General features: G+C 33.6%; 2 protein-coding genes across 6 annotated transcripts; one reads left to right on the top strand and one right to left on the bottom strand.

Annotated features, from left to right (window-relative positions):
* Positions 1-116: 116 nt before the first annotated feature.
* LOC106748906 (synaptosomal-associated protein 29) lies at positions 117-2,800 on the bottom strand. Its single transcript, XM_014627832.1, has 2 exons — positions 2,423-2,800; positions 117-1,609 (listed from the first exon to the last, which is right to left on the bottom strand). The coding sequence occupies exons 1-2, from the start codon at positions 2,678-2,680 to the stop codon at positions 1,085-1,087; spliced, it is 783 nt and encodes a 260-aa protein (XP_014483318.1). The 5' UTR covers positions 2,681-2,800; the 3' UTR covers positions 117-1,084.
* A 929-nt stretch (positions 2,801-3,729) lies between these two features.
* LOC106749241 lies at positions 3,730-10,382 on the top strand. Of its 5 annotated transcripts, none has more exons than XM_014628520.1 (10): positions 3,730-4,231; positions 4,373-4,659; positions 4,939-5,506; positions 5,578-5,812; positions 5,929-6,125; positions 6,215-6,325; positions 6,454-9,381; positions 9,472-9,719; positions 9,855-10,080; positions 10,169-10,382. In XM_014628520.1, exons 2-10 carry the CDS (start codon positions 4,577-4,579, stop codon positions 10,226-10,228), a joined length of 4,656 nt encoding a protein of 1,551 aa, XP_014484006.1. In that variant the 5' UTR covers positions 3,730-4,231; positions 4,373-4,576; the 3' UTR covers positions 10,229-10,382. The 5 variants fall into 5 exon arrangements, with proteins under 5 accessions (XP_014484006.1, XP_014483996.1, XP_014483987.1 ...); XM_014628510.1 differs by having other exon boundaries at positions 9,837-10,080; XM_014628501.1 differs by having other exon boundaries at positions 9,810-10,080.
* The last annotated feature ends 259 nt before the right edge of the window (positions 10,383-10,641 follow it).

Below are 10,641 nucleotides of genomic sequence, written 5' to 3'. Positions count from 1 at the left end.
TTCTTATTTGTCTTCATTCGATCTTTTTCTAACAACATATTGAAATAATGAATATTTTGGCTCAATAAATAACGAAATAGTATAAATCATTCGGATTTTTATTAAATAATCCTGGCAGTCATGAATGCATATTTACTCATACACATTTCTCATTATTACATCTCACTTCTGCATATTTATATAATTTCACACAATTTCACTTCGTAATTATCTTAATCTATAATAAAGGAAAGAACATTAAAACTGACGAGTTTTATATAACTGTGTATATACAATTATTGTCTATCCTATTATACATTATGCGCTATTGCTCTTCATCTTGCTTAAATCATTAATCATTTCTTTATATACAATACATATAAGATATTTCTAAGTTATGCAAATTGTAAATGAACTAAATAAACGTATGTGAAAAATCTAACTTCATGAAAAGGGGATTGATTATTAATCCGCACGAATATTATATAACTCATATGATAACATGGGTACTTTATTAAAAAAAAAAACAATTTTTGACTTTTACATTACCATATATATATATATATGCTTGTACATAGTAAATTTGTTTTGCCAATCTTGTTATTTCATCAATAAATTATGAGTTTCATATTGGTAAATAATAAAATAATATCAACTTAGAACGTAAATATTACTCTTACTTGGATGTATGCTTATCACAGCTTTCATGTCTTAAAAGGCTACGAAATCTCGAGAAACCGTCAATTAAAAGCTTTTCGTGTAGCATACTCGCGTATAAAGGTATTACGTGTAGTTTCGTAGCAACAACAACCGCTTAAATAGATCTCTTCCCCATCAAGGAACATGTACTGACAATAAATCATTCTAACATTGTACTATTACAATTACATTGTAATGATCGCAAACCGCACCGTGAAAAATTCTATAAAATATGCCGCCGTACAGTATAATCACATGATTGGCGACATGAATTCCATATTCAACGACAGAAATAAACGTCAAAGATCCATTCCGTTGTACAACGTACATTTATACTTCGTATAAGAAGTATGGTTAATATCGTGGTATTACGAGCGAAACGTCCGATTTGCCGGTTATTCGTTATTTATTTCTTCATTAAATGCAACATGTCCTTGTTTTGCTTCTGCAACATTATATCCGCCTTCTCCGTTTTGTCAGTGATATTGTCGATCAAATCGTTCTGCGAGTCTATTTCTTCTGACAAACCAATCGCTAAACTCTTCAGTCTCGCCAATGACCCACTCATTTCATTTAAATTCTGCTCCAGAGCCTTGGTTACTCTGTCCTTAGGAGGTCTGGCATCTTCGTAATCACTGTCATCGTAACTTCCTCTTATTTTCATCGACGAATACGAGTTGCTCATGTTAGTTTGCACCTGTTCCAATGAGTTAGACAGCGCTGGAGACGTAACAGATCCAGAGCTAGAAGACTCGGACAACTTCGTCGATGGTATCGGAGCATCGAGAGATTTGCCACTGAGATAGTTCTTTAAACTACCAAAGACACTTTTTATTCCTTGAATGTGTTTCTGACTAAATCTTAATGTACTGTTAATATCGTCTAATCTCTTCTCTGTTCTTTGCAGCTGTTCTTTTTGTCGAATTAATTCCTGAAAATAAAAATTTATATGTAACATCATTTGTTAATTTGTATTAATGATAATATATAAACGTTGTCAAGAAATTAAGAAAATTGTGGAGTCGTTTTGTTTTACAGTAAATTTGTTAGTACTATATTTGTTACTGGCTGCATAGAATTAAAAATCCTTTTGCAAAGTTTCATAACTTATTTTTTTTTTCTTTTTCATTTTTTGAATAAAGTCAACCGTCTTCGCCCATATTAATGCCTATATAGTAATTGTGCAAAAACATTTTTTTTATTTTGAGCAGCCAGTAACAAGTATAGCACTAATAAATTTTAAGTAAAACAGGACAACTCCAGGATCCTCTTAATATTGTTGCACAGGGTGAATACAAGTGTTCCAACTTTTTANATAATAAATATAATATTTATAACTTATAAAAGAAGATGTAGATATGCAAATACACATAGGCTATTTTCACGCTGCTCAATCAATTATAATTGCTGTTGATAACTACTATCATATGGTAAAAAATTGAAATATCTATTCGTATTCACTCTGTGCATATATATATATATATATATATATATATATATAAAATTGAAACAAACAGATATACTGAGTGTGTATAATTATATATAAAAATATAATTTACAATTTTATATATATTTTATATATCACGTACACACACATAATATATATATGTATAATACACGTAGAATATTATATTATTATAATCACAAATTTCACACACATGTTACAATACGAATTTTGTATCAGTTGTCTGCTCTGCTATCTGTGACACTGGTAACGATAAGACTGGTATATCGTTACAATTACCTCAGCTGTGGCTGCACCGATTTGCTCCGAGTCTCTCAGAAGCGAGACAGATCTTTCGGAAGATTGTATTGTGCGTTCCTCTATATCCCTTTTACGTTGCAACAATTGTTGACGGTTTTGCTCGAAGTCGTTGTCGAGATAACGTTCCACAGGTCGAGTTCCGGGTGGCGCGACCCGCAGAAACGTCTCGTCGTCTATGTCATCCTCCAATGAAAAGAACGGGTTCTTCGGATCACTCAAATAATTGTGACTCGCCATTTCCGAAAAATCTTTGTTACACACGAGATATCGACTTATTCCTGACACACGTCTTACGCACACTCGACGTTCTGACAACTCTATCACGAGGACACGACAGTAATTGGGTGTGAGAACAATAGCGCATGCGTCTAGAAATTTGATGCATAAATGCTCTTATCTGCACTTTTTCCCCTTCAATTCCCTTCTTCCTTTTCTATCTCTAAGTCCTGGTTTACAATAGGTGCTTAAAATTGTAAGCCTTAAAAAATTGATCAATCATAGTCGAATGTAAAGAGAATAATTAACTGTGATTGGTCAATTTTTTAAGACTTAAGGCTAAAATACCTATTGTAGACTGACACTAAAGCTCGTATCAAACTACGGATTGGGAATTGAGATTAAATTGAATTTGGTCAATCAGTGCAAAGTTAACTAAACTCAAGTTTAGTGAAATTTAGCGAACTTTGCATTGATTGGTCAATTTTCAATTCAATCTCAATCTCCAATTCGTAGTTTAATACGGGCTTAAGGCTTAAGGGAGAATTCATATTTTGACGGAAAAGCAGAAAACAGAAAAGTAGCAGCCAATCAGAACTCGCGCTGGTAGTCGATAGTTTCTGCTTTATCTACTGTTTATTATCAACCTGAGATCTGGTTAGCTGGTGCTTTTTTGCTTTCTGCTTTTCTGTCAAAGTGTGAATTCTTCTTCATGGCGATATATACAATATATGTCAATGCAAAAACTAAAAAGCAAATGTTAGAAAAATTGAGTGCGACAATAATGTTTATTTATTTTATTTAATGTTTTCTGATCTTACAATCACATCAATAAATTGCTACTTTTCAGATATCACGTTTCATATATTATTTTGTAATTTCATTAATACTTTCCTTAAATATACTCGTATTAAAAAAACGGAAAGTAAATCTATATTAATATATAATTCTATAGTAAAAATCATAGAACTTATCTGATTTCAAGATACTTTGCGCTATTGACATCATTCAAATTAAACGGCTGTACAGCTTTATGGCTGATCGCCATATGATCGATTATCGTTACATCAAAGGAACCGATGGCTACTGCATGTAACTGTATGTAGTTAAACTGTGGAACAGACCTATGGATCGCAAGATTTTGTGCCAGATAATTATTTAATGCCTAATAAGAGATTTGTTTGTTTTCGCTGCACCGCTGAACTAGTTCAATAGCATTGAGGCAAGACAAGTATATGTTTTCTCACTTCAACTTATAGTACTAGTTCAGTGATGCAGTGAAAACGAACAAACCTAAGTAGTTGAAGGCGCTCAGACGGACTTGGCCGGCCGAGTAAGGAAAGAAACCAAAAAAAAATATATGTACCAGAAAATTGTATAAATTAAATATTCGTAATATTCGAATTTGTCTCTTTTGTTCGATTTGTGTGAAATGGTACGAGATCCTACAGATGAAAGGTACAGGAAACCACGTCGAATCGGGAACACGCAGTTGCATAAATATATGCGGATTGTGACGGGTATTATATCATCTATTCTCGCTGTAAAAACGTACACTGTTGTGTACAAATAGTAAGTACTTTTATTGCATTTCTATTTACATTGAAATCTACAATTTGCGTTATCTATATCTATGTTTTCTTTGATTTCGATATCATATCATCAAATTTTGTGATATTCAAATTTAATTAAATTTGTTTCTATTACTTATAGTAAAATTTTATATAATGACGACAAACAACATGAACATGAACTGGATACTGATGCACCTATAGCTCCAATAATAAAATATAGTTTATCAGATATTTATGATAAACTAATGAAGATTTGGATGAAAGATTTGCCTGAATCCACACAAGAGAATATACAAAGCGATAAATAAAGTTTAAATAACATATTCAAAGTTTATATACAAGAATGATGGATAATAGGGAAGATAGTTTACATAAGCCCAATAATCTAAAAGGAAGATTAAAATTGAAAAAAGATGACAAGGAAAGGTAGTATTCTATAATGCATACAAAAGCCATTCTGGATGAATGTATAGTTTGACTTTATATGATGTATAATTTCTTAAAGAAAGAAAAAAAGATGAAAATATATCTGAAATAGATGGAAAACGTGTTTTCATTATATTATTTCTCCTATTATACACGTATTTTTAAGATATAATTTTATTTTTTTATATTGATTATGCATAAAGATAATATATTAATATCTTTAAGATAGAACATATATAGTATATATATATATGTAATTCTCTTTTTTTCTATTTATAGTACAGATAATAAGGCTTATCTTTCTGATGATTGCAATAATGAATGCGAAAAGAATGGTTCGACTTGTACATCTCAAACTTCATGTGAGGACGATAGCATTTTGGATTTTAAATCACCGAAAAAATACATGTTACGGAAAAATATTAACAGCAATAAGCTATTAGATAAGCCCAAAAAGAAAGTACCTAATACTAAAATAAAAATTGTTAATAATAAGAAAAAGCCCGATCATCATAGATCATTGCAGAGTAAGAAGAATCTGCATGACATACAACAACCATTGATTGAGTCATCCTTTTTTAAAACTGAAAATAACGTAGACTCACCACAAGGCAGAGCAGCAAATGTTAAAACAGCTTATGTATGTCCGTTGTGTTTTAAAAATCTTAAGGACGAAAGTTCACAAGCTGTACACATGAAAAGTTGCGCGATGAAAAATAATATTTCCACAAAGAAGCTGTTGGATGCAGTGGAACTGCAAGAACGTCAGGCTGCAGAAAGAAAATCGTTAGGATTACTTTCTGCCCCTGTATTACAGGACAAAAAGAAGCCCGTACCACGAAAAGCAGTATGTATTGAATATGACATAATATCAAAATTTTTAATCTGGTTGTTTTAAACGCGACTGTGCTTTTCTAGGCACGTGATGATGATCCTGATCTTCAACTTGCTCTAGCACTTTCTAAGTCTCTGTATGAGAAAGAAGAGATAGAAATCTTAGATGAAGCTGAAATCATAGCTATATCATCCAGTCCATCTTTGCCAGATAATAACAAAGAAGGCTTTCAGAGAACAACGTTACAGAATTTTGGATTCACTAGCAACAGAAGTGTATCACCAACAAACAATTATCCTACCAACAGAATCAAGAGAAGTACTTACGTATTAACTCATGTATACAGATGCTAAATCCTGTGATTTAAAAAAATTNTTTTTTTTTTTTGGGTCTTTAACTTTTTTTTTTTTTTTTTTTTTTTTTCATTAAAATAGGAAAATTCATTGAACCAACTATCCTACAAAGGCGTACAATCGCAGAAAGAGAACGTATTTTAACAGAAAGAATAGCTGAAATACTTATGGGTTACAAAGATTTCACGCAAAAAGTCCAAGGAGAGGATGAACAACCTATAAATGTTAAAGAGAGAATCGTCTTAAAGAGTCAATTTCTCCAGCAATTACGTCGAACTGTAACTATATATCTAACTTTTAGTTTAGTCAAAATATTTTATAATTCAAGAGGAGTAAAATGTTCGATTTTTTTCTCATTATTTTTAAGGAGAACACACTTTGGAATAGGACACGATTGACTCCGAATCAAAATGTATTTTATGTAGCGCAATTGTCGCCTCAGATAACACCATTACTAAAGAAAGAAGATGTATTAAATGTATATAAGTTTTTTACGTAATTACAATTTGTTATTGTTTTAATTGCTATGCACTACCAAAAAACTATTTAACGCGATATATTTATGTGTATGTAGAATACACAATTATGTAACATTATTTTTTTCAGGAAGAGGAAAATGTTACGAAGCTTACGGATCACAGTGACAAAGAATCTTTAACCAAGGGACCGCAGGAGATAAAGAAAATGCAGACTGCAAATATAATAGATAGCAACGAAAAATTAACGATCTCGAGATCAGTTGAGGCATGCTGCGAAAAGAGGAGATTTCTTGACACTCTTGCAATAGATTGGAGAAATATATTGAACGACAGTTCTGCCAGCGATATTATTATGCTTGTGAAAAATGGCAAACACATTTGGGTGCATAAATTGGTTTTTTACGTACGTTGCACAAATATTTTACTCGACGTAATTACCAATGATACGGAATTTTCTACCGTAAAGGAGAAGATTTGTTGGATCGACATAGACTATGACGTTGCCTTGGCCTTTCTAGAATTTATCTACTGCGGAACGATAGACAGGCATTCGAATGCGCTCGATTCGGACACGTTGTTATTCGCTGTTAGATCGTTAGCAAGGAAGTACAAAGTCAATGATTTGTTCGTTTACTTACGTCAGAAAAAGTTCGAGACTAATTTGGCAGAAGCTGAACGTGAGGAAAGTACGGAGAATGTAATCGAAAGTGCAAAGGAGGCTTTGAATGCTTCGGATGAATCGGGCAAGCTCACTTGCAACGCAACGCCGAATCACACGCATGATGAGCTGAAAAGTACGGAATGTGTTGAGAAAATTCCACTACAAGAGGATGTCAGTGACTACAGAGATAAATTTCAATCTCTTAGAAATAGTTACGTACTTGCAGAGGATTCCTGCACACTGGAAGACAACGGAGCGGTTTCGATCAACTCATTGGAGCAAATCAATTCCAGGAACATCACCTCTACGAATCTACGAGGCGCCAGCATATCCCCCGACATATTCGACGACACGCCCGACGTAACAAAGTATAAATCCGCAACACGTTCTACAGATCATGAGGACTCGAATATCCACATGTTATTCAGTTTAATTAAGCAGGATGCGGATATCAGTATTTGCAGTCAAAAGTTGTCAACTAAAGAAACTGATGATGCGAAACATTCGGAGCGAATGTCAGGCGAAAGTATTTCCACCCGTTTGAAAAACGAGGAACAAGATATAATGGAAATTGATTCAGATTCCGATTTGAATTCTTCAAAGCCATTCGTTGATCCGTGTGAAGACAAAAAGTTGATGGACACTCCCCAAAGCAGTAAGTCGAAGGCCATTCAAGAGCGTTTATCGAACGTAGCGAGAGAGAAGGGCGACCTCACATTATTTATCGAGAAGAGACGAAGAGAAAACGCAAGGTCGAATTCGGACGTCGACTCTGATTCAGATATCACGATACGTCCTGAAAAGATGTCTCGCATAAGGCATTCGAATCCATTCCATGTATACAAGTGGGATGATAAGGCTGCCCAATCCGATAACTTGAAACAGTCAAATAAGACGAGAAAAAAGTTTGGTAAATTGAGTATAATCGAACAGCGTATGCGATCGTTTGCTGATAAAAATCCAGAATTTTACTCCGATTTTTCTAATGAACGTGCGACAGATATTAAACGAACTGATTCTTCGCCTGCGTCATCACCCAAGAGGAAATCTCCTCGCGATAACCCTGAGAATTACTCACAATTGAACATTGCTCCAGTTGAAGAAGACGTTGACATTTCGGATCGAGTCACAATTACGCCATTATCGAAGGTACATTCACCGTGTATCGGAATGATGAATAAGTCGATCAGTGAAAGCATTTGTAATTTAGAAGCGGACGAGAAAGAAGACGAGATTTCCATGTATTCCAAATACATAAGGAATCATCATGACAATAGCATAGCAAAGTATCGCACAGCGATCGAGAGAAACATGTCAGATAGTGATCTGTCTGGCGAAAGCATGTTATCAAATACACGGAAAGAAGAGAGCGACACTATGGAGGAGGACGATGCAGCTCTGACTCAGTTTTTTTTAATGCAGGAAGTTGCGGATGTAGTCGTTTCATCGGATACTGAAGTTGAAAGCATATCCTCCGATGTTAACTGTTCAGTCATTTTACACGATGACTCTAATTATAAAGATCACGTACAGCTGTCTAGAAAAACAACGAAAGATAATAAGCAAGATACAGAGAGTGAGAATCAACCACTCGTTATTGAAGAGACCGCAAAAGCTACGACAACAGATTTGGAAGAGCAGAAAGATATTAACAGCACAATTTTATCAGATCGAACCAAATTCAATATTAATAATAGAAGCGTAACAGCAGATAATGAAGACGTCAAACTTGATATGATTTTCACGCGAACAAAATCCGGCTTAAATGAATCAAATCGAGATAAAATTGATAATCACGAAGAAAAAGCCATTCCAAGTCCTATTATGGTATCTTCCAGTCCGGATTTACGAAATACGGAAAATTCATTCTCAAGTAGAGAAGATTGTGATGAATACGTGGCAGAAGCAGGTAGCCGTAAATCAAGAAAATCTACTGGATTCGCTTTTAATTTTGAAGACGATATATATCTCGCAAATGTCGACGTCGATAAATATGAGGAACATCACGTCTTAGAAAGGAGCAAGTCAACTGATATATTAAACGTAACAGAATTTAAGAAAGGTAATTCATGCAGATGCAGCAATAAAAGTAATCGGGAGAACATCACAGATAGCCGGAAAATAACTAGTGGTGTAATTCATTGTGAGAAATTAGATCGTAGTGCTATGTTTTTGACTCGAAGTATTACAAGCGTTAGAAAATTTCAAAAGAAATCCTTATCCGAGGGGCAAATAAATATTAACAGACTGCAAAATCAAGATATGCCTAAGCATGCATCCGTCCAATTTCAGTATAATCAAAATATTGAGAATATCAAAGCTGTGCCTAAGATAATTGACAAAGATGTTACACCACCGCCTGATTACGATGGTATGAAAACTCCCGAATTACATGTAAGTTTATTGATGAATCGTTGTAATTAAAAACTTGCTTTCTTCTGAGAATAAAAAAATATATTAAAATAATATTATTTAATTTTTTAGAGAGAAATGAAGAGGTATGGATTAAAGGCGCAGAAACGTTGCAGGGCTGTGAAATTGTTAAAACATATATATAATGAACTTCACCCTTTGATACCTATAAATGAAATAAGCACAGAACAGGAAATTGCCGAAGTATCAAGTGATGAAGAAGGTCCACCGGCGAAGAGACCAAATACAAATGACAGCAGTGTGGAAAAATCGAATAGCACAGAGGAGAGTGACGATGAATTACTTTGTTCACAAGACAGGTATAAATTCAATATAAAGATTGAATATTCTCCTAGCCCAAAATTTATTTTGCATAGATATAAATATTTTAGTACGGTACTTTAATATAGTAATATTACCTGTTCCGGTAATGACAGTGTGAATTCCATTAAAAGTACAATCAGCAAGGAAATGGAATTTTATGAAACTGAATCATTACCGGCATTGGAGAATTCGACAGATATTAGAGAAGCTTTTACCAGATTGATCAATGTTGATAAAGATTTACATAACAAAATATTACGATATGAGCCTGTAAATATCGAACAATTGCATTCTACATTACGGTCACGTGGATTTAAATGCAAACTTTCTAATTTCATGAACTTCCTGGACGAGCAGGTAAGTTACTTCTTTTTGTAGACTTAACAAAATGCAGCATACATTGAGAAAAACTAGATATATGAATAATATGAAACTTTTGTCTCAGTGTATTACGTTTTATGTTCCGGAACAAAGTGTGAGAAGCAGAACACGTAGGAAAGCATAATCTATAAATGGAATGTTTCTGGAGAAATCCATATTGCCTTTTATTGTGAATATCTTTGAATGCAGCATTTTCACATCAGGTCAGTTTTATGATTGTTATAATATGAGGAATTGGAATATGAAATTATTATTAATATACGTTTATGTGAAGTGAAATGTATATCACATGAAATATATATATATATGAAATTAATATTTATGTGATTTATATTTTAGACATGAAGTATCTTTGTATATTTAATTTGTTTAATATTGAGTTGTTATTGCTCTTCCACGTCCTTATAAACTAAAACATGTAATCAAATGACACAGTATATGTTAATTCGATGGGTATCACCCGAATGTTTCCGAACGGCGCGATTTTTCACGGGTGAAGTTTTTGGACGCAGCTTAACGCGTTACTTCCAATCCTGC

The sequence above is a fragment of the Dinoponera quadriceps genome, unplaced genomic scaffold, assembly GCF_001313825.1.
Source record: "Dinoponera quadriceps isolate SergipeBrazil2010 unplaced genomic scaffold, ASM131382v1 scaffold37, whole genome shotgun sequence".
In the NCBI taxonomy this organism is placed as follows: domain Eukaryota; kingdom Metazoa; phylum Arthropoda; class Insecta; order Hymenoptera; family Formicidae; genus Dinoponera; species Dinoponera quadriceps.
Note: the sequence above shows the minus strand (reverse complement) of the source record. Positions and strands in the feature narration are given on the sequence as shown.

What these genes read in the sequence shown, in the direction of transcription:
- LOC106749241 (XM_014628501.1), top strand. Translation starts at nt 4,577, where the DNA reads ATGATGGATAATAGGGAAGATAGTTTACATAAGCCCAATAATCTAAAA. An exon ending in AGCCCGTACCACGAAAAGCA is followed by an intron (nt 5,507 to 5,577) that starts GTATGTATTGAA and finishes GTGCTTTTCTAG; the next exon opens with GCACGTGATGATGATCCTGA. An exon ending in TCCAGCAATTACGTCGAACT is followed by an intron (nt 6,126 to 6,214) that starts GTAACTATATAT and finishes ATTATTTTTAAG; the next exon opens with GAGAACACACTTTGGAATAG.
- LOC106748906 (XM_014627832.1), bottom strand. Translation starts at nt 2,680, where the DNA reads ATGGCGAGTCACAATTATTTGAGTGATCCGAAGAACCCGTTCTTTTCA. An exon ending in TCGGTGCAGCCACAGCTGAG is followed by an intron (nt 1,610 to 2,422) that starts GTAATTGTAACG and finishes TTTTATTTTCAG; the next exon opens with GAATTAATTCGACAAAAAGA.